Source organism: Bison bison, unplaced genomic scaffold (assembly GCF_000754665.1).
Source record: "Bison bison bison isolate TAMUID 2011002044 unplaced genomic scaffold, Bison_UMD1.0 scf7180017864289, whole genome shotgun sequence".
NCBI classification, from domain to species: domain Eukaryota; kingdom Metazoa; phylum Chordata; class Mammalia; order Artiodactyla; family Bovidae; genus Bison; species Bison bison.
This window is the reverse complement of record NW_011494861.1, coordinates 2,593,326-2,617,852: the sequence shown is the minus strand read 5'-3', so window position 1 is coordinate 2,617,852 and position 24,527 is coordinate 2,593,326. Positions and strand designations below refer to the sequence as shown.

General features: G+C 46.9%; 1 protein-coding gene across 1 annotated transcript in view; it reads right to left on the bottom strand.

The window, feature by feature from the left end:
* Positions 1-24,527, bottom strand: part of MTOR (mechanistic target of rapamycin (serine/threonine kinase)) — a 124,124-nt gene that overhangs the window by 8,692 nt on the left and 90,905 nt on the right. The window contains exons 32-50 of the mRNA XM_010849896.1: positions 22,795-22,910; positions 21,552-21,629; positions 21,257-21,364; positions 17,773-17,898; positions 17,549-17,680; positions 13,718-13,833; positions 12,687-12,804; positions 8,928-9,179; positions 8,149-8,249; positions 7,375-7,471; positions 6,876-6,974; positions 6,459-6,581; positions 6,066-6,248; positions 5,533-5,667; positions 5,149-5,323; positions 3,754-3,889; positions 2,998-3,145; positions 2,290-2,412; positions 849-931 (exon numbers count right to left, since the gene is read on the bottom strand). Of these exons, the coding sequence (XP_010848198.1) occupies positions 849-931; positions 2,290-2,412; positions 2,998-3,145; positions 3,754-3,889; positions 5,149-5,323; positions 5,533-5,667; positions 6,066-6,248; positions 6,459-6,581; positions 6,876-6,974; positions 7,375-7,471; positions 8,149-8,249; positions 8,928-9,179; positions 12,687-12,804; positions 13,718-13,833; positions 17,549-17,680; positions 17,773-17,898; positions 21,257-21,364; positions 21,552-21,629; positions 22,795-22,910 (2,449 nt within the window). The remainder of the gene's footprint in view (positions 1-848; positions 932-2,289; positions 2,413-2,997; positions 3,146-3,753; positions 3,890-5,148; positions 5,324-5,532; positions 5,668-6,065; positions 6,249-6,458; positions 6,582-6,875; positions 6,975-7,374; positions 7,472-8,148; positions 8,250-8,927; positions 9,180-12,686; positions 12,805-13,717; positions 13,834-17,548; positions 17,681-17,772; positions 17,899-21,256; positions 21,365-21,551; positions 21,630-22,794; positions 22,911-24,527) is intronic.

Here is a 24,527-nt window from a genome sequence, read left to right as displayed (position 1 = left end):
AGCCTGTAAGGCCAGTGAAGCCTAAGATATTTACTATTTGGCCCTTTACAGAAAAAGTTTGCTGACCCTTGCTCTAGGGCTCAAATGAGAATTGATCTGTGTGAATCACAAGTTGCCCCATGATACCAAGACAGTTTGTTTTCCCAAGGTCTTTGGTCACAGGATAAATGGTCACAGGTTCCTGGCAGCGCTGGGATCTCAGAGTGACAAGGCTCTTCGAGATGGGCTCTCATCTCCCTGAGTCCCTGAGCCCCTCCAGGCAGAATCATCTGGGTATTCTGGACAGGTGCTCTACTAAGTTTTTTAAAAATAGGAATTTATTATTTTTGTGGGATTAAATTTTTTCACTCTCAAATAATTGCATGGGAATGATCCCAGAAGAAAAATTGTAGACATCAGAATATTATTATTTTTTAAAATTTCTGAACATTCCTAAATGACTTTTGCAGTCAGTACATTTGGATGAAATTTAATATGTAGAAATATCAGAGGGATCTACTTTGGTTGGTTTTAATTATAGAAATAGGATTATTTGTCTTAGCATAGTGATGACTGATAAATGTTTACTGAATCAATAAAATCAACTGGATTTCATATGGTTTTTAATACATTAAACCAACCTATGGAGAAAGCACCCCTGAACTATGGTTTTTCTTCTCTTTAGTTTGACGTGTTGTTTTGATGGCATGGACAATAATAGGGGACTAAGGTTGATGCTGCAAAAACAGCTAAAGTACAAAATACAAATATTTATCAAACGGTCATAAAGCTCACTGGAAAACAAAATGAAATCATTCAAGAAAACTATATAATGGAGAAAGAAGATTCAAAGAAACAAATTCACTCACCTATCGCCCAGGCCCAAAATATACCCAACCATAGACATGACCGCTAAAGAGCGGGTATAATTGGTTCTTCGATCAAACCACACCTAGAACACAGAAGCACATGCGAACCGAGGCTCTGAAAACTAACTGGTTTTCAATACAAATTACATCCTAATCAGTTGTTTGCTTACAGTCCAACAATAACCAGTTAGAATGTATGAGGGAACGAAAATCATTCATAATTATAAAATTAATAAAATGCTCAGAATAAACTTAATTGGAAATGTGTAGAACTTAGATGACTAAGTAAATTAAACTTTGGTTAGAAATATAAAGACTACAGTAAATGAAAATATCCATTTAAAAAAAAAAGAAAAAAAAAAAAAAAAGAAAATATCCATTTAAGGCTATCCACTTAAGATTGAAAAGATGTAATATCCTTCCAGATTATTTAATACATTTAATGTAGTTTCAATAAAAGTTCATTGGCACTTTCTTGGGAATCTTGACAAAATGATCCTAAAATTTACCTGGAAAAAAATTACATGTAAATAGTGAGAAAAGACTTGTATTAACAGTGGGATACTTGAGGATAAATAGGCAGAAAAGATCAGTGATACGGAAATTCTAGAAAGAAATTCAAGGGCATATAAGAATTTAGTATATAATAAAAGTTGACTCTGTTACAGGATGGATTATTTGGTAATACTGTGTGTGTGTGCTAAATCACTCCAGTAGTGTCCGACTCTTTTCGACCCCATGGACTATAGCCTGCCAGGCTCCTCTGTTTATGGGATTCTTCAGGCAAGAATACTAGAGAGGGCTGCCATGCCCTCCTCTAGGGGATCTTTCCAACACAGGGATCAAATACATGTCTCTTACATCTCCTGCATTGGCAGGCAGGTTCTTTACCACTAGCACCACCTGGGAAGCTCCTGGTAATACTGTCATGTTGGTTATCACCTTAAAAAAAGAAAATCTACACCCTAACTTTAAATTCCAACTTGGGTTAAGGATTTAAATGTAAAAACAAATCTTATAATTAGTACAAGAAAATCTTGAGGTGGAGAGAGCCTTTCTAAATATAAAGCCAAAGAAACTTTAAAGAAAGGATTAAAAAAAATCTATTAACTTCTAACATTTAAAAATGTACATCAAAACCAAAACAAAATAAAAACTTCAAACCTAGAAACATACTATTAACAAAACTGAAAAACCAGATCTATAGGAAATTAATAATATATATGAAAAAGATTTAACAGTCTTAATAAAATACTGTTGTAAGCAATGGTTGAAACATGAAACTAACTGCAGCTAGACTATGTGGCTCAGCCATTTGGTTTCTGCTCTAAAAGCTACCCATCACCTACAGCTAGTCATTACAGGACACACCCACCGGGCGCACAGGAGCAAACGAGCCTTTCTGACCAGAGGGGAGGCTGGCAGGGCAGGAGCACCATACCTCGGAGCTGGGGCTCTTCAGCCACAGCAGTTTGGCCAGGTCGTCCCCAGCTGTGTTGTTGACGGCGTGCTCAAACACCTCGACCTTCTGCATCAGAGTTAGGTGGTCATAGTCTGGAGCCATCTGCACCAAGACACAAGTCTGAGACAAGAAACTCATATCCGGGAAGAAACAAGGCTCTGAGGTCAGGCAGAGATGGGTTCTGATTTCACCACTGCCACCAAAAGGAGAAGGGGAATAAGGAGAAGCAGTGGCCACTCTAACCTGAGGACCACAGGAGGGGCCAGGGGACAAGGGCAAGCATCAGGCCTTGCCTCGGTACCAGCTTCAGTGTGAACGAGAGCACTGGGAGGTTCATAAACTTTCTCACTTTTCTCCCTCACACACCTACTGAACACCGCTTCCCTGCTTCCCCATTCAGCCAGTCAGCGCTCTGTGTACCATGTTAGGATCAGCAGATATATGTTGCTTGATGAGTAAAATACTGTCCAGTCTCATGGAGGGTGATGAAAACCTAATTGCTAGGCTTTAGGATTCTGTTATCTGCTTGAAGACTCATACCATTAATCCTTCGTCAATAGCTAATTCCCTTAAATAGATTTTTCAGTAATGGAACAAGGAAAACAGCTCTGTACCAATTCCTGAACTGACTTTCGAGCTTCACCCTCAAGACACTGAAGGGTTGGGTCTGGCAGCCTCATCACGTACCCGCAGCATGATGCGATGCTCAATGTTGAGAAGGATCTTCTTTTTCTCCCTGTAGTCCCGGATGAGGGCGTGCAGTGTGTCACAGTGGGGGACCCAGCCGATGAGGCCCGAGTTGGTTGATAATGGAATGACAGCGTATCTCTGGATGCTAAAGCCCACAGGAAAGCAGGGTCAATGAACAGAAAATAGAGCAGACCTTTAAGCCACTCATGGCACATGCAAACTGGTTTTAATGAGCCTGTCCACAAAAGGCTATTGTGGGGCATGTGATGAGGGACATGGTACGAAGCATAAAGCCTAAAACACAATCGGGGTTGATGGTATAAAGGTACCACCAGTGTTCCCAACCTGCCTAACAAACTCACCGCTTTGGGGGAACAATCCCATGATGACTTCTAAGCCTAAAATGACCTCCCCACTAAACATCCATGTTCTTAACAGAAAGAGGAGTGAAAGAAGCCTGAGGACAGGAAGGCTTATTAGGGCTGTCATTTCATTTGGCGTAGAACCCATCAAATTTGTCAAATCTCCCATCTAAAGGCCATGAAATGTTCCTTTCTGAGTCCTCTGAAGGACTTCCCCTGAGAACACTCTAAAACCAATGGAGAGTCTTTCTCTTTGACATCTTGGCTACTGATGACCTCCTGTCAGATACAGAATCATTTACTTGGCAAAGGTTAAGTGACCTGGAAAAGAAGTAAGAAATAACTAGATTTCTCTAGTTATCTAGGGCTGTCTCTGTGGCATCCTGAATACCTGAGGTTTTTCCGAAGAGACGTCGGGTCATTGGCCAGAAGGGTGTTGACCAGGCCGAAGAGCTGCATCACCCGTTCGTCCTGCCGCAAGTCCTCATGGCCCTTCAGGAGGAAGACAAACTCGTGCCCGTTGCTGCCTGCGGGGAGTGAAGTGGGGAGCAGTCAGCGAGGATCAGAGGGTTTCCATCCGGTCGGCTGGGGCACCACTGCTGCATTTGCAGGTCGGCAGACACATACCATACCCAGTCACACTGTCCTGACAAACGGAAGAAACGCGCCCTAGAATGGGTGAAAAGAATGGCCTTCTTTTTGATGGTCCCCCAGTGAGATGTTCCAATCAACAGTAGATAAAGTTTTTTAAAAAGCTCTGCCTTCAAGTGCCAGAGATGGTCACTCTACATGTTACCTCCCCAACCCACTCTCTGTCCTGCTCTGACCTTAGAAGCCTGACTCCTAGAGACCACATCCCCTGGGCTCCCTGGTGTGCTTGGCCAATGGGGTCACTGGCAGGAGGTTAGAGGGTGGAAGAGGGAGAGGTCAGGGTACCTGCCCCTGACAACTGGCCAGGTTCTGGTTCTAGAAGTAGCTCCCTCCCTTGGTCTGGACCACGGCATCAGGGGATGTCCTCTCTTTCCAGGTTACAGCCCTTGCCGGACTCCGTGCCCTCTAGGTCTGAAGGGCGGGGGTGAATAATTATACACGTCATACTGCTGGCCCTCTTAACTCAGCCATACTTCTGAAAACAGTCCTTCGTTAAAGTCCCTTTAGTTAGAAGTTGCTGAAAGCTGACCAACACGCATGTTAGTATTAGAAGAGACCAGCCTACAGACAGACAACCACCCAAGGACCAGCATTCGCCACTGCTGGTGAATAATCACTGTTTAAGAAACATGAGTACTGTTAAAGGTGCGAGAGCTCCGAGTACCAGCAGAACACTCAGGCCTTCAAAACCACCCTCCTGGTAGCACACTGCACTGTCAGAACTACTGCTTCACTAAGTTCACTTTACAAAGCATCCCCACAAAGAGAGGATGTGAAGTATAAAGAAGGACACTCCAGCCCAGGTGGCCCTTCTCAACGTGGCCTGTCACCTGCTGTGCTGCATCCGCAGCCTCTTTCTTCCTCATCGGCTCCCTGACCGGCCCCCTGCCAAACCCACCTCCATGCTGTAGGCCTGCACGGTTCCCTTCCACCTGCACTGGGGTGGGGCTGATAGGCCTCACTTAAGGAAGCACAACAGTAGGAATCAACTAGAAGTCCCAGTGAGGATGTCTTCCACTTGACTCTCAATACATGGGAGAAAGGTTAGCAGTGTGGACAGCAAGCAGTCACGTCAGGAGGGGAGGGGTCCCCCGGGCTGGGAGGGAGACTCGATCAAGTGCATGAGGGGCCTTACCCATAAGCGTCAGCTTCCGGGGCCTCTGTTTGGATGTGATGACTTGCAGAGACGGCGCGATGGACTGAATGCGAATGATGGGCTGGTTGGGGTCGTAAGTTCCCGGCACAGCCAGTTCCAGATCCCGGCACATCAGAAGTTTGGGGGAGACGTACTGCAGCTCTAAGGATGTGAGCTGTGAATAGTTACCACAGGGTTTAGCTTTCTGCCTCTGAAATGCTGTTTACATATTTTTCAATGGATTGCTAGTAGCCATGCCTTGTCACAAAGTCCGCAGATAGAAGTGGAGCCAGGTGCTGGGGACTTAGTATCAGAATGTTCACAGGCAGCGGAACAGAAAGGACTATAATGACTGGTAACCCTGCTAGAGCCATGAGATCCTACCTGAGGCAGCTGCTTGGAGATTCGTCTGAATACGTGGTAATAGAGGTCCCAGGCTTGGGTGAGGTCCTTGACATTCCCTGATTTCATGTACTTCCTGCACCATTCCTGGGCCTCCATTAAATCTCGACCATATGCCTGAGAGGGGAAGCAGGAGAATGCGCAAGGTGTCACTTGCGTTGACTAAGCCCAACTCTGAGTCCCCAGCAGGCAGCAGAACTGCTTGGGAGGGTACGCTGGCTGGATGGCACTGGCTGGGTTGCTCGGCAACTTTCCAGTCCTGGAGCCCAACCCTTAGAATGGCTTCTCAGGTAAAGTGAGGTTGGAAGAGAGACGAGATGGCCTTGTGAGGTACCTCGTGGTTTTCTAGTTAAAGTTTTGGAAGGGTTCTTGTAACTTCATGACAATTCTATTTCTGGTGTTTTATATCCTGTGACCTCCCTCCATCAAAATACATTTTATTCAAGTCAGCAGAAAGGTTAGAGGGAAAGGAGACTGCTAAGGACTTTGGGGTCCCATCGGTTCATGTTTTCTACCTGGTTAAAGGATGTTTCCTTCAGTGTCTGGGGTCCCCGCTCCATCATGGCGTGCAGGGGTTCCAGCACCTCAAACATGCCTTTCACGTTCCTCTCCCCAAAGTACAAGCGAGACGCCTCTTCCAGGCCTTCATGCCACATCTCGTGCCAGAGGATGGCCACTCGGATCAGCTCCTCACTCACCTGGATCAGAAAGGGGACAGAGGGACGTGCTCAGGGTGAGCTAAGCTCAGAAAGACCCGTCTCGGAGAAACAGGAGGAACTTCTGCCGTCAGAGGGAGTACACGGCCTCGCCCTGAGAAAGAAAGGCCGTCTCATTCGAGACCTCTGCTTGGTGGCTCAAGTGTCTCATTCGAGACCTCTGCTTGGTGCCTCGAGTCTGCCCAGACTCACCATCATGGCCTGCTGCACCAGGGTGTTGCTGTGTTCGCACATGTTCTTCAGGATTTTGTTGGCTGCGTTGTGCCGGGCTGTGGTGGTGGACTTGGAGGCCACTGTCAGTGGGTAGATGAGGGCCTGAAGCAAGCACAGAAGGAGCGTTTGCAAACGTGTAAAAGAAGGATGACAAGAGTATGGTGCTGACACTCATCTGAGTCTACCAGGCAGGGGCTGTGTGGCCTTGGGCGGAATTTTTTCTTTCCCAGAAGACCCTGGGTCCCTGAGCCTGCCAGCTGGACAGACCCTCCTGGGGGCAGGACAGGACTCTTGGCTCCCAGGGGCATTTGTGTCCCTAGAGCAGTTTTAGGAAAGGTTGATGGCCAAATCAAAGGTTAGTGGTTAGACAGAAAACTGCCCGGGGTCTCCACGCACCTGGGGGTGGTACCGACCAATGTCTGTGAGAAGCTGGTGGATAAGACGTCCCACCAGGGGCCTTGGCGTATCAATTCTTGCAATGAGCTGAGGTATAACCTGATATTCAGAAAGACACAGTATGCAGCCTATGAGATGTGGAAACAACTCCAGTTATTCTTCTGAGACATGAACAGCTCTTGCAACTGGTTTGATAGATACTGCTGGGCATGGAAATGGTTCATCCTCTTCAGTTCTCTAAAGGAACTGAAGAAAATATGGAGTCTTGACCTTGGGGTTGATCGCTGCTTCCTTACCACTGTATAGTGCCTGCTTCCTTGCTCCTCTCAACACTGCATGATTCCAAGAGAGACAACGAGCAAGACCTGACCCATCCTCACCTGTACCCAGTGCTCTTACCTGTAATCCAGTGCCCTCATCTCTAACCTAGTGTCCTTACCTGTAACCCAGTTCTCTCACCTGTAACCCAGTGTCCTCACCCGTAACCCAGTGCCCTTACCTGTAACCAAGTGTCAATCTGGATTGCTTTCACCCCTTCCACTAAGGCTTCATTTACATCTGGCCAGTGACCATAATCAAACCATAAGGTGAGGACTCTGGAAAAGAAAAAGGAAAGTCATAGAAACTTTAATTTGCCAGGTTTTGCCTGTTTTGTCATCTTTGAGACTCTTTTGAAGAGAAGTGCTGGCGGGGTCCCAGGTCAGTGGCTCCAGTGTGCTTGGTTCCAGGAGCACTTAGGAGTGGGGTGGTGGTGGCTGGCAGTGCCTGACTGGACACAGACCATCCCCAGGGAAGGCCTATGTCACTCCAGACAACAGGGAGGGATCACCATGCCACCAGTTCACACATCTAAGAGAGGAGTCCATGGATAAGCTTTGCATGTGTAGGAAGAGTTGCCTCTAACACAGCAGCAACTAGTAAACTTGGCACTTAGCTGGGAAACCCCCAGACGCAGGAGGGCTGGACACTGACAGCCTCTGGACTGACTGGCCTGTGCTATTTGTTTGGGCCTCTCAGAGTCACCTCCAAAAGCTGAAGGGATTCTAGCAACAGTCTGAGAAAGAGCTGGGCTTCTTTTTCCTACATAACAGGTTACACACCGGAGTCCTCAGGCATTGCTCCTTCCTCTTTGCATATTTCACTCACATGAGTGAGGCCCAGTCAGCTGCGACTCTGGGATGTACTCATGGGGTTGGGGAGGGAAAGAGGACTTTATGGGTGACTCCTGTGACTTGCCCCCGACATGGCCCACCAGGACTTCCCTTCCTGATACCTGAGCGTGTCCTGGAGGTTGTTGCCTCGTGACAAGGAGATGGAACGGAAGAAGCCCTGGACAGCAGGGACAGTGTACATCAAGAGGGTTTTGGACAAATCCTGTTGGAATACACATATGTTAGTGACACTCCCACCTCAGCTTTCTCATCTGTAAAATGGGCAGAACAGCCCACTAAACAGCACATCTCCAAGAGTGGTTATGAGGGTTAAATCAGTTAATGCACAAAAAGCCTTTAGATCAGCATCTGACATGTAGCAAGCACCCTGTAACTACAATGGTGCCCTAACTGTTAATATCTTGGGTTAAGAGTAGCTTCCTGGACAGGGCGGCAGAGGAGGTGGGGCCAAGGCCCTGAACATGCTGATCTCTGGGCTTATCAGCTGCCCCAGAGCTTGAACTGACTGCCCCAGGGGAAGTGGAAGGGGAGAGAAAAAAACAGTGGATTCTGCTGGGCTCTGTGCTCAGAGTGGGCCTGCAGATGTGTAGGCCACCCCCACACAGGTGCTGGGCATTAGGAGAATGAGCTCAGCTCCGTGGGAGGCATGACAAGGACCTCATTCTTCAGCACGGAGGCTACATCAGGTCCCCAAACACAAATACACATACAGAAGTACTGTCTAAACAATGCCGGATGGCAAGCCATGCTTTCTCACTTCCTCCAGGGCTTCAGAGCAGAGCCTCAGGCTCCTGTAAGGCTAATCAGGGCTCCATCCTCAGGGCGCCTGGTGCCTGAGTCAGTCCGTGATAGTGGGGGGTTGGGGTTAGGGGGCGGGTACCTCAGTGACCTTCTTCTGCAGAGGAGACGGGGTAGGGCTGTTCTCGGCGCTCTCAGCCTCGCTCTCGCTGTTGCTGCCCTCGGTGCTGGTGGTGGTGGTGGTGGCCGTGGCCGCTGTGGTAGCAGCAGTGGCTGCGTTAGTGATGTTGGCCCCACTGGCGTGTCGCAGCTTCTTCTTCTCGTCGCGGGCTTGGTTCTGATGTTTGTAGTGGAGCACAGCCTCAAAGTTCATCACTGCCCACGCATGCCAGGCCTGGGGGGTGGGATGAGAGGACAGACACGGGGGCTATGACAAGAGCTGGGGCAGGAGGCTCGGGTATCAAGAGCCTTGAGGGGTGTGAGGCCACAGCTGAGGCTAAGCAAGGGCTGCCCTTTCTTCTCAGTGGTCAGTAAAGCGAATCCTCACTTCACTTCAGCAGAACACTTGGGAATGGGGCGTTTCACTAAGTCCAGTGTGATCATTCATCCTGTGGTGCATCTGTTGCATCAGGGACTTCGGCGGGTGACATAGGATGAGGGCGGCCTGTGAAGAGAAGCACGCCACGGGCCTTGACTCAGGACCTCTTCATCTAGAGAAGAGGTTGCTCAAAGACCTACAAATAGGCAGAATGGGACAGGGGCAACGAGAGAGAGACAACGGGAATGCCAGGTGCAGGGCTGGGAAGGCTTCATGGAGGAGGGATTTGGGGCAAGTCTTGAGCCATGCCAGATGGGTGAGAAGGGAATAGGAAGGCACAGCAAGGATGTCCTGTAAGAACAGGGACGAAGATGCAGGTGGGCAAGCAGTGTGGTTCACAGAAAATAGACATGTGCCTGAAGCTCAGGACACACACAGGAGGGCATGGAATTCCCAACAGAGCTTTGAAAGATGGCTTAAGGGTCTTCCCTGAAGGTCAGTGGTTAAGAATCTGCCTGCCAACGCAGGCGACACGGGTTCGATCCCTGATTTGGGAAAATTCCACGTGCTGCAACTAAACTCGTGCACCACAACTACTGGGCCAGCACTCTAGAGCCAGGGCTGTGCAGCTACTGAAGCCAGTGCACCAGAGGCCTGTGCTCTGCAGCAAGAGCAGCCACTGCAGTGAGAGGCCCGCACACCGCAACCGGACAGTAGCCCCCATTTGCTGCAACTAGAGAAAAACAAAAAAGGCCTAGCACAGCCAAGAGCAAATAAACAAGTATAGTTTAAAAAAAAAAGAGCTTAAGGAAATTCCCTGGTGGTCCAGTGATTAGGACTTGGTACTTTCATTGCTAGGGCCTGGGTTCAGTCCCTGGTCAGGGAACTAAGATCCTACAAAGTGTGGCTCTGCCAAAAAAAAAAAAAAAGAGATGGGTTAAAAGCTGGGTTTGAAAAATTCCTTTGGCAGCAGATACAAAACAGATGATGGAGGAGAGCAGAAGTTCAGAGAGTGAAGGCAGAGGTCTTAACTAGGCAGAGAACAGTGGGAAAGGGGGCACACTAAAAGAACAGGCCAGCCATGGAGGGTGACTCGTGGTCACTGCTTGTCCCTCACACCTGGCTGAGGGCCTGTCAGAGATCAGTGGCCAGTGACTGCCAGCCAGAAGAAGCCTTTGGTGCTAACTACTCACACCTCTGAGGGTTTGAACGGTAGTAATGCTTTGAGATAGCATTGCCTGGTGCACAGGGCAATGAGGAAGAGTTTGATTTGGAACTTTGTAAATTTGCGATGACAGCAAGACATTAAATAATTCACTCATAGTTGGAACTTTCTGGATAACTGGTATATTTCTTTGAATCCCTTGCTAAAAACCTTGCTTTAACACAGAAGTGTCCATTTTCCCAGCCAAGCAGAGTAGATGAATCACAATCAACTTCTACTTGATGAATAAGAATCCTACAGTGACCTAGGCTCAGCTTTCCCATACCTTCATTTAATCCACAAATACCTGTATATGTACAGTGAGCTGGGGGGTCACAGCAAACAAGACAGAAAGAGTCCTGCAGGCACGTGGGACTAACATGCATCACTGATGGGAGACGACAGCACAGACTCAATAGGCCCAGACTAAAGCCAGTTTTTTTTTTTTTTTCCTTTGATTCATTTCTTTCAGAAAAGTTGAAGGAAAGCAATCTGGTTAGGACACAGTTCTAATTAGTAAGGCTCCAGCTGGGCAAAGGTTCACTGGACATATTCTTCCAGTCCTGGACTGAAGCTGTCCTAGAGAGAATAATTACTGCTGCTTTCACAAAATGGGCATTTTTCAGATCAGACTGATACATGCTTAAAGCATGGCAAGAATTTTACTGTAGATGTTTCTAGGGCCTTCAGATGCAGGTTTTGACCCCAGAGGGATTCATTCCCAGAGTATTAGCAGGTTAAAGAGACACCGGAAAGGAGTGGATGACATCTGCCTCACAGGCAGTCTAACCAGGAGGCCCCCTCAGAAAAGATATAAAAAACACATGAGAACGCATGCTCTCACTGGAGGTGTGTACTTCCAAGACTTATTCCTCTACCAGTCAAGCTTTTATACATTTTCTAGTTTTCTCTATCTTCTTGAAAAATTTTCTATTATATAACAGGATGTTACTCTGGAAACAGAGCTTTCCAACAGAAACAGAAAGTTCAGTTCTTAGATGAGGAGCAGGCAGGGATGGGAATCATAAAGAAGCTGGGAAGGAACAGATGACCCAAGGGAAGATAAAGTTCCAGAGACTACAAGGGAAGATAAAGTTCCAGAGACTAACTGTGTGTCCACATGGTCTAGGAAAACAAGCTGCTAAGAGTCTGTAAGACTGGAGAGGGTATGAAGAAAAGGGAACCTTTTGTGCTGCTGGTGGGAATGTAAATTGATAGAACCACTATGGAGAATAGTATGGAGGTTCCTTAAAAACTTAACAGAACTACCGTAAGAACTACCACAGGACCCAGTAATCCCAAGACTGGGCATATACCCTGAGAAAATCATAATTCAAAAAGAGATATGTACCCCAATGTTCACTGTAGCAATATTTACAATAGCCAAGACATGGAAACAATCTAAATGCCCATCAACAGATGAATGGATAAAGAGGATGTGGCACATATACACAACAGAATATTACTCAGCTATAAAAAGGAACAACATCGGGTCATATGTAAACATGTGAATGGACCCAGAGTCTGTCACACAGAGTGAAGTAAGTCAGAAAAACACATAGCATGTTAACACATATATGTAGAATCTAAAAAATGGTACAGATGAACCTATTTGCAGGGCAGGAAGAAAGATGTAGATGTAGAGAGTGGTCATGTGGGCCCAAGGGATTAGGGGAGGGTGGGACGAATTGGGAAATTAGGATTGACATACATATACTACTGTGTGTAAAACAGATAGCTAGTGCGCAGGGAGCTCAGCTCTGCTCTGGGATGACCTATAAGGGGAGGTGGTGAGAGGAGGTCCAACAGGAAGGGGATATATGTACACACATAGCTCATTCACTTCAGTGTACACAGAAACTAACATAACACTGTAAAGCAACTATATTCTCATTAAAAAAAGAATAAAAAGACAACAGCATCTCCACAGCCATGCACACACTCATGGTGTAATAAATCTTTTTCAAGTGAAAGAATCTCTCAATCTTTCTTTATCAGTCAGACCTCTGACTGACTAGCTCTTGGCACTCAAAGAATCAAACTCGTGGTACCAGACCAGGCCACCGAAGCTCTGCGGTGAAGCGTGAGCGCCCTGGGGCGCACTGGCCGGCGTCTGGAGGCAGCGGTGGGGAGCCCGGCTCACTCCCATCTCTGGTTACCTTGTACCAGCTGCGGTCGTGCTCTGTGGCGGCGCTGTAGTACTGCAGGACTTTGGGGATCGTGCTCTCGTTGATGCCCTGTAGGTTCAGCTGCCACTCCCCGAGTTTCAGGAAACATCTGAAAACAGAGAAACAAACCCTGTGTTGCTCCCTCCTCAGAAGAGCCGTGCTGAGGAGGACGACATCCTGGGAGCGCAATGGCCTTCCTATGGTTGACTCCAGGTCTACAGAGGCAACATGACTGAACCACCTGGATTCTCAGCCACCTGGAGGAAAACAGACAGGTTTTGGGCACCAAGTTTTTAAGGGATGGTCTCTTCTTGCTCTCTGTCAATGCTAACATAAACCAGGTAACTGGCACACTGAAGTCTGAATGGACCTGGCTTCCCCAAATTCATTTCGGTGGGTGGCAGCTGCTGAAAGTAATTTTTCTCATCAATTGCTTTACGGCTTCTCCCTTATTTTCTAGCTGTGCCATGCTACATGCAGGGATCTTAGTTCCTTGACCAGGAATAGAACCCAAGGTCCCTGCAGTGGAAGCATGGAGTCTTGATCACCGGATTGCCAGCAATGTCCTCCTTCATTCTTTGTATGATGGAATTAACAGCTAACGTTCACTGATTGCTACTCTGTTCCAGGTACTGCTCCAAGTGCTTGACGTTTTCTTTCCACTAATCCTCACACCATCCTGTTCCACCCTAGGGAAAAGGAATTCTTACTATCCCCCTTTTAGATAATGAGGAAGCTGAGGCACAGAGAGGGTAAGTAACTTATCTAAAGTCACACATCAAACCAGCAGCATTTGAAAGCTAGGAGTCTTAACTCTGAAGCTGGACACCAGGAGAACAGCACACGGGTGCTCTTGGGCTATTGGATCCTGGGAAAATAAGTGGCAGAGACTGTGGAGCCCTGGAAAAGGTGAGAGAGATGCAAGCAACTGGCTGCTCTGGGAGCCTTGACCATGACCATGGGGCAGAGGCCGCTGATGGGGCAGGGCTGGGGTGTGACAGGCCTGGCCATAGGGAGCTCACCGGGCCATGAGCTTGTGCAGCTCCTGCTTGTGCTGCTGGTCCTCGGTGGCGATGGCATGCTGGGCTTGCTGCTGCATGGTCTGAACAAAGTGCTGCATGTGCTGGAAGGCATCAATCTGTAGTAGGACAAAGGCACAGGGAGTCACTTGGCGTCTGGCCCAACACCAGGGGAAAGGAACTGCCATTCACCCTCTCCCAAAGAACACCCTAGAGCATGGGGTAGGACAGGGGCAAAGGCATAATGCTGAGCGATGGCTGGACTTGTCAAGAGGATTCATGTTTTTTTAACTCAAGGAGTAACTCTCCTTGGCCAACTGCAATTACTAGTTTAACAAGGCTTAGAAAATCTACTTGCCCAACTTCCCCAAATAACAATCCATATGAAGTAATCGGAAATCACTGCTTAATTCACTATCAATATACTGCCCTGGGGGAAATCAGACTTCTTGGGAGTTGTTTCAGGCTAGTGAACCCTTAGTATTTGTTTAAGACACTGTATACCCTGGACACTGGCACAGGAAAAATTACAGTGTAAAAAATCAAATAGATCCGGGGACAAACCACAATGGAAAAGAATATAAAAAACAGTGTGCCTGGTGTGTATGCACACACATGTCTAAATCACTGCCATATAGCAGAAATTACACAACCTTGTGAATCAACTATATTTCAATAAAATACATTAAAAAGATCTGATAGAACCCTCAGTACCCAAATAAGAACACAGAGATGGGGTGAGACCCCTCATATATCCAAGTGGAGTGGGGAAGACACTAGCCAAGCATTTAGTTGAACAGGTTGGCTAAGAAGCAAAGGCTTCAGAGGGTCCTCAAGCAGTTCCATCTCTTTACATGATTTTATACAAAGTGAGCAGGAGGCATCTGAGTTCATAACAGATAGTGGAACTAGGGAAGAGTAGAGCCAGAGTCAGAGGTTTTGGAGTCAGTTACAAGCCACTTATAAACCTGCCATGTCCACATGTACCAGCATCATGATAAATGGAGTCCAAACTCTTTAAAGGGCTTCAAGGATGAAGATAGAACACACAGACAGGAGAAGCACAAGTGGGAAAAACAGTGGATTCCAATCCACCGACACAGAGAGGGGAAATGGCATGGGACAGAAAATGAAAGAGAATATGTGTTCTCTGCTACAGGAAAGGAGAGAAAAACCCAACACTTCAAATAAATAAGGTCAAAATGATCTCCTTATAAATTATATAAGGTTTCCTTTCTTTCTTTTTTAAAAGTGGAAACATGTTGGTAATGATAGCTCTGAAGGAAAATGAAATTCCCTGCCTTGGGGGCCAGAACCAACCTCAGATACTTTTAATATATAAAGAATTAAGTAATTAATTGGCATCAAGAGACAGAGGGCTTCACCCAGAGGAAGAATGACGTGTCAACGCTTTACCAGGGAACTAATCCACACATGAGGACAGCGCAGACACACACATGTTCTAACACTTAACAAGACACCTGTCTCCCTCACATCTGCCTTTAGTTTCATTCCTCACCACTGGCTTTGAAAAATGAACTATATTAGCCTCCCACACCTGGGAAGTATAAGTATTCTTTTAGTTTTTCTTCTATGGAAACTACACTGACTAGACTTAAATCTGATTAGGGAGAGAAAAGAGAATTGACCTCTCATGACAAAGATGGAGGATAACTCTGGGGCTTCCCTGGTGGCTCAGCTGGTAACGAATCTGCCTACAATGCAAAAGACGTGGGTGTGACCCCTGGTCTGGAAAGATCCCACATGCTGCAAGCAACTAAGCCCACACACAAGAACTACTAGGCCTGTGCTCCAGAGCCTGGGAGATGCAACTACCGAGTCTACACACCACAGCTACTGAAGCCTGCGAGTCCTAGAACCTGTGCTCTGCAATATGAGAAACACTGCAAAGAGAAGCCCACACAATAAAGAATGGCCCCTACACACTGAAACTAGAAAAAAGCCCGTATAGGAACAAAGACCCAGAACAGCCATAAATAAGTAAATAATTATAAAAAAAAACCTCCTTCTTTTCTTCATCTCCAGGAAATGAGGAGGGGGGAAAAATGATTCTTTCTCTCTTACAGATAGATCACTCACTTGGAGGATGGGGCTTCTCTTAGGCTGAGTGTGAGCTGGGCAGACTCTTCTGGCTCTTGACTGCCTGGGGGCTTGTGGGCAAGAACTAGGTTCTTGGCTTAGTGAAGTTTACAGAAGGAACCAGACTGTCTCTAGATTCTGTGAACTGTCTCTTCTAGAAGAACACTGGCCGTACACCTATTGCCTGATGTTTTCCTGCAGAAGGGGACCTGCTTTTCCCCATGTCTACCTGACTGAGGCAAGGCAGAGTCCAGTCCTTATTTACAGAGGAAGAACGTAATGCTCAGAGAAGTAAAGTGACTTGTTCAACAGCACAGTTAGTATTAATAATCAGTCTTCTCGGAGTAGCTCCTGAACTCTTATGAAGATGTGGCATCTCTAGCTCCAGGCTTGAAGTTCAAGCACCTAATTTTAAATTGATTTCTAAATTTTTAATCCATGTGGTTTTGTGGTCTGCCTCCAGAATGTGGGCTCCTAAGAAAAGGCCATAATCTGTGAAGTTGGGCTGTAGTCCTATGTTGAAAGAAGCCACTCCGTGGCTGAGATATTAGCCAAGATATTCCTTATGCCTGCCTTCGGCAAGACTTTCAAAGACTTGGAGGCTACACATAGGAAGGAAACCAGACTACATTCAGATCCAGCACCTTCTGTTTTTCTCATTTGCCTGGAGGAAGAGCAGGCTTTGAATCAGAAGTGCTCTGGCCTGGGAGGCACACTAAACAGAGACTAAACAAACACGTCCTCCCAAACAACAACAAAAGAGAAAAACCTTAAACTGCACATTTGGAGAAGGACACTTGGGCCATTACTTTTGAAGTATGCCCCAATCAAAGACAGGACCTGGGTGCATGGCTGTGGCTCCCACCCTGGGTGGCATTTAGAGTCACAAAACCCAGTACCCACAGAAGAGGTCAACTCCTAGCCACAGTCCAAGGATCTCCCAAGTGGGCCTTTAGCTCAGACTTGACTGCTCTTCTCTCATATCTCCCACAGCCATGGCTTCAGTGGCTGCTCTATGTTCCTTCCTCACCTCAGGGACACTGTGGGCACAAAAGGGAGAAGACAGCTGGGACTCCCTCTTCTGTTTCCTTAGGAGGATGATGAGGAGCCAAAGCAGGTGCTGACGGTGCCTCCAGGACCTACTTTGGGTTAATCACCACCATCAGCCAGGGAGATTGTTTTTAAAAATAAAATAGAAAAAAATCCCACCAGAAGTCACATGTATTTCCCGAGGCCCTGTCTGTAAATAAAGTCAGAGGAATACCACACTGGCTTCAAGATGAGTTTCCTCTCTGTTTCTAGCATTACGCCCTGGGTGTTGCTGCTTGTGAATCCAAACTGACGAGTGCAGAGGAGACAAGAAGTCTGAAAAACCAAGTTGGTCTTACGAAAGCTTCAGTCTGTTTTCATAAATACACTGCTTTTTTGGGTACTTCTCTTAGGGAAAAAAACAAAACACAACCAAGAAACCGTGCTTCTTCTGTGGCAGCACATTCTAGCTGCTCATAAAAAAAACTGTGATTACATGCATTGGTTTGGTCCATGGGTATACGTGCATCTCCCCGAATGTGATTCACTTTTTGAAATCTGGCCCAAATAGCCTCCCCACGGAAGCACACTCCCTGACATGGTGGTTTGGACACTGTCTCCTTTCTGGCCTGGAGGAGGCAGTGAGAAGCAGACTAGGCGAGTGTTCTACAGAAACGTGGTCTGCTGCTACAGTCGGGTACAGACCTTGCGGGCGCTCTTCCACATATTTTTCATGTAGGCGTAGGTCACCTGGGGGTGAACCGTTGGCAGAGGATGGTCAAGTTGCCGAGATGGATCAACTCCCAAGAGCAGCACTAAGGTTTTGTGAGCAAGTGCCTTCAAGACAAGGGGTCAGGTTAGACACAGGACTGGACCAGGAGCAGGGCCCCCTCCTCAGCCCCCACCCCAAGGAGGGGCGGGACACTCACCAGCCTGCCACTCTTGCCACACAGGCTTGCGTACTTGAGCCAGGTCCTCATGTCCTCGTGAGGGCTGACGACGAGTGACCGCACCATGAGGATTTTCTGCCAGTCCTCCACAATACGCTGGCAGCCCTGGGATGTTCACAAGTGAGGATCAGATATGTGCTCTGCTACATCTTACCCCCTCAAGGGCAATGGTGAAACCCACCCCGAAACAAAAAAAGAGATTCATTTTTATAATCTCATATTTCTCAAGAGAAGGGTACTGTGAGTGAACGCCTCTTAGGAACTTTTCAAAATTCGAGAAGCTACAGAGCAAGACCTCTGGAGCCTGAATCGCAGCCCATCCACTTACTACCTATCGCGACTCTGGATAAGTTACTTAACCTCTCTGTGACTGATCTGTAAAATGGGATAAGAACCGTACCAACTTCATGGGGCTATGGTGAAGTTTAAATGAACTAAATTATTTAAATTTCTTTTCTGCATTGTAAATAATGTATTTTTAACTTTTTTTGCCTCAGTCTCTCTGGTTGAAGATGACTATCGCTGACAAAAATTAAAGATGTATCATTCAAAATTTTAAAAACTACTTAAGTGTAAAAAAAAGTTTAAATAACTGAAGTTTCAACTGATGTTATTTGAAAGTTGGTGGCATTTATATTCCTGAAATTATTAGAGCCTAAACTTGCACTCAGATCTTGGCCTTGTCTTTCCTCTTCATTTTTTTTTTTTAAATATCTCAGATCAAAAACCATACACAGAAGGGAAAAGACCTCATTCATTCACATGTATAAATTCTTTTAAATTAAAAACAGTGAACTAATCACTATCAAAAGGGCCAAGTTAATTTTATATTAAAAGACTGTTGAGAACACAGTAAGCCTCTCCTCCTCTACCTTCCTGATAAAAAATCAGATGCAGAGACGAATACCGGGGGGACGGGGTTCTGAGATCTATCAATTCATCAGAGAATTTCATGAAACCAAACAAGCTGTCTTCCATGGAGGTAGGTCTAAAAGTCTAGCAACAATGGTTGAAGGCTTTAAAATAACTTCACAGATAGTTTTATTTATTTCTGGCTGTGCTGGGTCTTCGTTGCTGTGCAGGCTTTTCTCTAGTTGCAGTGAGCAGGGGCTACTCTTCATTGCAATGGCTTCTCTTGTTGTGGAGCATGGGCTCTAGGGCAAGCAGGCCTTAGTAGCTGTGACATGGGGACTCCATAGTTGTGGTTCCCAGCTGAACAGTTGCAGTGAATGGGCTTAATTGCTCCACAGCATGTGGGATCTTCCCAGACCAGGGATTGAACCTGTCTCCTGCATTGGAAGGCAGATTCTTTACCACTGAACCACCAGGGAAGTCCAGTTGCAGGCTTTTAAACATGACAGGACACAGACTGAGTCTGAATAAAGAACCCAAGGCAAGAAAAGAACCCAAGGCAAGAAAAGAACCCAATGCAAGTAAGGCTGACCTCTCATACTGTCCCATGGGAGCTACTGGCTGGGGAGTTCAGCTGAATGGATCACAAAATGGCAGTCTTCCAGCCTAAGCAGTTAGTTGAGTGTTCGGACAGCAAGCCATCCATAAGAGCCAAATTCCTACTGCAAAGTTAACACTGTATTTTTAGCCTTTGGACCATCATCTTTCATCCCATTAACGACAATGATTTGGAAAGTTAGAAAAACAGAACAAAGTACACTGAGTGACTGTTCTGGTGACTTCTCATCTGCCAGCTTCTCCCACATGCTGAAATCCCTTGGCTCTGAAAAGCAAAAAGTATCTTCTGTCTCAAGGTAGGAAGGTCACGAAGGCCTAAGGTGATGATGGTATTATGGACACAGTAAAGTCAAACATGGGTCTCCCTTCTCCGAGACTCGTCTAGTCCACCCCCTTCTAAGTCTCTGTCTGGTCAAAGTCCCACTTGTTAGAAGGGCAGAAGATTCATCAGATCTCTGATTTGGAAACCCTTCACCCCATTACAGGCACTTTAAAAAAAAAAAAAAAAACGAGGGTGTGGACAAGCGGGAAATTCTGGCTTTGTGGAATTCTTTTCTGGGGTTCAATAGACAATTTTCCACCAAAACATTCACTGGACATTTCATAATTGCTAATAAAACATGGGAAGGAACTGCATGTGCTCATTTCAGAGCATAAACGACTGTGCTCATAGGCGAGCCTCTGCCCCACTCCTTTCCTTTCCAGAGGAATGTGCCCGGAACTCCATGGACGAGAATGCAACTTGGAGTCAGAAGGCTCTGTCACAGCCTGCTGAAAAGCTGGAAGCACAAACTTCGACTGGTCTGGGGACAGAATTTGGAATTAAGTGTGGATTGGATCAAGAGGAAACCGCTGACAATGAGGGAGGTTGATTACGATGAGCAGGGGGACAAGTGCCTTCTGGAGCAGTGAAGGCTTTGCCAATGAACTTCCCTTCTGTCTCCTCAGGGGGTGGGAGAACTGTCCTTTCCAAGAACACTTGAGACTCCTGACTCCCAGGTTGGGAATCGACAGCTCCTCATGCTAAAATGATCAGAATGTACAATGTAAATACTAATGGAGAATTTGGACTAGTCTCTCGATGAGGGGAAACTTCGGTGGAAAAAAGTTTGCAGAGATTATCGCGTGACTAAGACCTGAGGAACTGTAAACCGCAGAAGTTAGTAAATGAAAACATCAGCCTCCCCACTCCAACTGAAAGGTGGCCAGCAAGTGGATTTAGAGCAGTGGATCTCAGCAGCAGCCACATCCTGGAATTATCTGGGAAGGCTGGAAAGATACCGATCCTGGGTCTATCCCCAGGACTTCTGTTGATGTGGTCTGACTATTTCAATTTTTAAAAGCTTTCCAGATCATTCTGGGCTTTCCAGGTGGTGCAAGTGGTGCAGAACCTGCCTACCAATTCAGGAAACATAAGAGACCTGGGTTAAAACCCTGGGTGGGGAAGATCCCCTGGAGGAGGGCATGGCAACCTATTCCAGTATTCTGGAGAATCCCAGAGGAGCCTGGAGGGCTATAGTCCATAGGGTTGCAAAGAGTTGGACATGACTGAACTGACTTAACACATAGTACCAGGTCATTCTATCACATAGCTGAAGTTGAGAACCACTGATTTTGAGGTCAAGATTCTCAACTGGCTGGCCATAATGTCACTTATTTAAGATATTTTCAAGAATTTCCTGGTGGTCCAGTTAGATTAGGACTCAATGCGTCCATTGCAGGGGGCATGGGTTCGATCTCTGATTGGGGAACTAACAACCCACAAGGTATGGGGCATGGACCAAAAAAAAAAAAATTATTTTCTTTTATTCCCTGAGAAGGGTAAAATGAGGTTGGGAAAGTGGTCATTCTCTCACAGCTAAAGGCTCAGGTGAAAAGTCTATGGGTGTTCTGCTCTGAATGTATACCGGGCCTCAGTGAGGAGGCAGGGAGTGGATGCCAGTGGGGATTGGAGGAGTGGGGAGGGTGGCACAGGGCTTTCCACCAGGCTCACCTGCAGTCTCTCCCACCAGATCTGGCGGATGATCTCCCGTCGCTCGGGCACAAGTTTGTACTGGATAACCTCCTCCAGCTCAGACAGCATGTGGCAAGAAACCATGGCCTGATGGAAGCAAATCACATTCCAACTTAATACAGCATGAACAATCCAAAAGCCAGGCTTCATTTCAGTCATTCCTTCTGGTCCCACAGGCACACTCCCAGCAGCCTGTGTGTACTCATGAGCCCACTCTGCAAAAAGAACTGAACTGAGCTGGAAACCTGGCACTGCACAGGCAGCCCACACTCACCCCATAGGCCCGGCTGTAGCTCTCTCCTGCCATCGCCGTTAACTCCGCGTCTAGTAGGTCCCGGGCTTTGTCGATGCACTGGAAGAGAACGAGAAAAGCACAGGAATGGAGCTTCAGGCTTGGGAGCTGAGGGGAGCACTGTGATTTTTGGGCTTCCCCACTAGATGCACAAATTCCCTGTTTCACTGAAATCCCAGTGATGAAGAAGGGAAGAAACCTTTTACCTGATTTGAAAGCCCAGATAAAAGCATTCTCTGATTTCTCAGAAAAAACAGAAATATATGGCAGCCAAAAGCTCACCGTCTTAGAGCTTGGGTGACAAAGGAAGGGAGACGTGTGCTTAGAAAGAGAATCACTGTGCTCTCGCATCTCAAGAGGACAGCCTGTGGATCCATCTGCTTTGAACTTCTTCTTGCTGGGGATACTGATAAGAACAGACCGTGCAAGCACTCAAATGACCCACCTGCTTTTAAGCACCTTGTCCTCCTAAGAGAGGGTCTCTGAAACTGGCAGAAAAATGCCCGATCCTTTCCAGGTAAATGGGAGCTTTTGTGTCTAGAACATGAATGGCCCAGGGCTGTTTTCACATCGTGTAAACCAGAGCTCATAGGACTGCAGTCTGAGGCTTCTCTGTTTCATCTGTTAAAACCCCAGCATGGGGAACTCTTCCTTTCTTGAACGTTTCAGGTTAATGACTACGTGCCCATCCTGGAGTGCTCAGGGCATTCACCCGAGCACCTCACCTAAGACAGTCTGGTGCCCAACAGGGTGGGTGTGATCACCTCATTATTTTAGTCTGCTAGACAGCAGAGGATTTCCAAATAAAGTGCTGGCTTCCCTAGAAGGTGACCAGTGTGTGACATACCCTAACAGCCAGAAGAGGTGGGATTTCTGCTGCAAGGGGCGCACTGCTCTCTGAATCCTCCTTTAGTGGACAGTTTCTCTCCACCATAGGGAACACTAAAGCAACATGGTAAAAAGGAGGCCATGATGACCCAAGAAGCCAACTCCATAAGCAATCTACATGGTAACTTCCAGAACAGGTGTCCCTCTCAGAGCAGAAAGTGGCTGATGTGCTAGGAGTTGTCTTCTCACTGAGTCTTAGGCTCCTAAGCCATTCTAGCGAGCCCACAGAGCCAAATGCCAGAGCCTGTTTACATAGGTGCCCTGTGCTTAGGAGCTAACTGGGCACCCTTGATTACCATTTCATACTAGAAAGTTTTGGTTACACATAGATTTTTACCTGTTGTGCCAAGGAGAAGAGGTCCTGATGTAGCGCCAGCACAGCTCTATAAAATGCCCCGTCGTGGGTGTCCCGAGGGATCATACAGGTGTACTCTTCCATGCTGTCCCACTGACCTACATATGCATTACACGCACACACATATACAGAGAAAATATCAGAGTGGTAAGCTTGCTGGGCTAAAGGCAGTATATCAAATAGGCCTTGTCACTGTTACTTGCTTTTAGCTTGGGGTTCAAATAGGACAATCTTGAGGCTGATGTATCAGAATCCTGCAGACAGCCTCTATACTCTGTGAGGCTGAACAAGCCAATTTAACAACATCATAGCTGTCTTCCAAACACAGGCCTCGGTGGCTGCCCCTGGGAGTTAGTTCCATGAGAGATGGAAGGAGCTACATGAGTATGAGCCCAGAGGTCAGGAGGGGGAGTGCAGCACCTCATTAACCTAGAGAACTCACCAGGGACTCTCTCAGTGAGACCAAGAGCCTTTCCCCTACCAGTGGAGCATCTCAGAGTTCAGTAATACCTTGGAAATTACATTTTCCCGAAAACAACTGATATGGATCATTATCTGGACAGGGGACAGGATGAGACAGTTAACTCATCTCATGCTGGCAGCACCTCTGCCTCAGAAGGAGGCGATAAATATTTTAAGAGGCTCTGTTACAACAGAAAGATGGGCTAGGTCATAGCACAGTAGTCCTATATCATGGCAGGCTGGGGAAATGGTGGCATCTGGGAACGATATTTGCTTCCCATGGTTGGGTGAGCATGTCTCAAATGCCAGGATTTCTATGACCATCTGCAGAAAAGACACTGGCTTCATTAGTTGCACGCTGCAGGGCCCCCAATTTTATGAGGCCTTTCCCTGCCTTTCACTCCAGACCACCGGTGCATCCATTCTCTGTGCCTCTGGGCAAAAGTGAATAACAAAGAGTGACTCCTCAGGAAGCAATTCATTTCTGAAAAATGTTCTGGATCCAGCTCAGAGCTCATGAAAGGAGAGGATGTGAGCTCTGTGACTCAGAGGGTGGGGATGGAGGCGGACGTTATGTAACCTTCCTCTGGACTCCACAGGTGCAGCTTCCACCTGGGACACCCACGGACCCTCCCTCTCTGGCCAAGAGTACTTCTGGGACAGACATGGATAATCCTCTCTGCTGGGGCCTGAGATCAGAACATGACACTTTTCTGTGGGGATTAAAAGGAAATCGCTGCTTGAAAACACTCAGGGAGTGAGAAAGGTGGGTGAGTGTTGGGCAGCAAGGAGGAGAAGAGAGAAAACAAGACTATCAGAATGTCTGTAACTGCTGGAGGAAGTGAACAGCATATAGGGACTCACTGTACTATTTACTTTTATCATCGTTGGGAAAATTCTACAATAAAATTAAGAAATCAAGGAGATAGACAGCTGACTTCTTTCATTATTCCTGTGGGGTAAAAACATGCTGGTAGAACTCCAGCAATCATACTGGATCATGACACAGAGGCCCCAGGGAAAGCAGAAACGCAGAAAGAGGCTAATGACAACGGAGCCAGAATGCAAACTTCACTAAGCATCTCAGTGTTGATGCTTGCACACTGTTTTCCCTGGCTTCCCTGTGAAGAGAGATTTTCATGCATGTCTAACAAGTTAATCAAAGCCATGAAGACAGAAAGGACCAACGGAAGAGGTGGAAGTGGACATGAATGGCTTCACGCTTCTGTAGACCTGACACTCTGCCTGCAGCC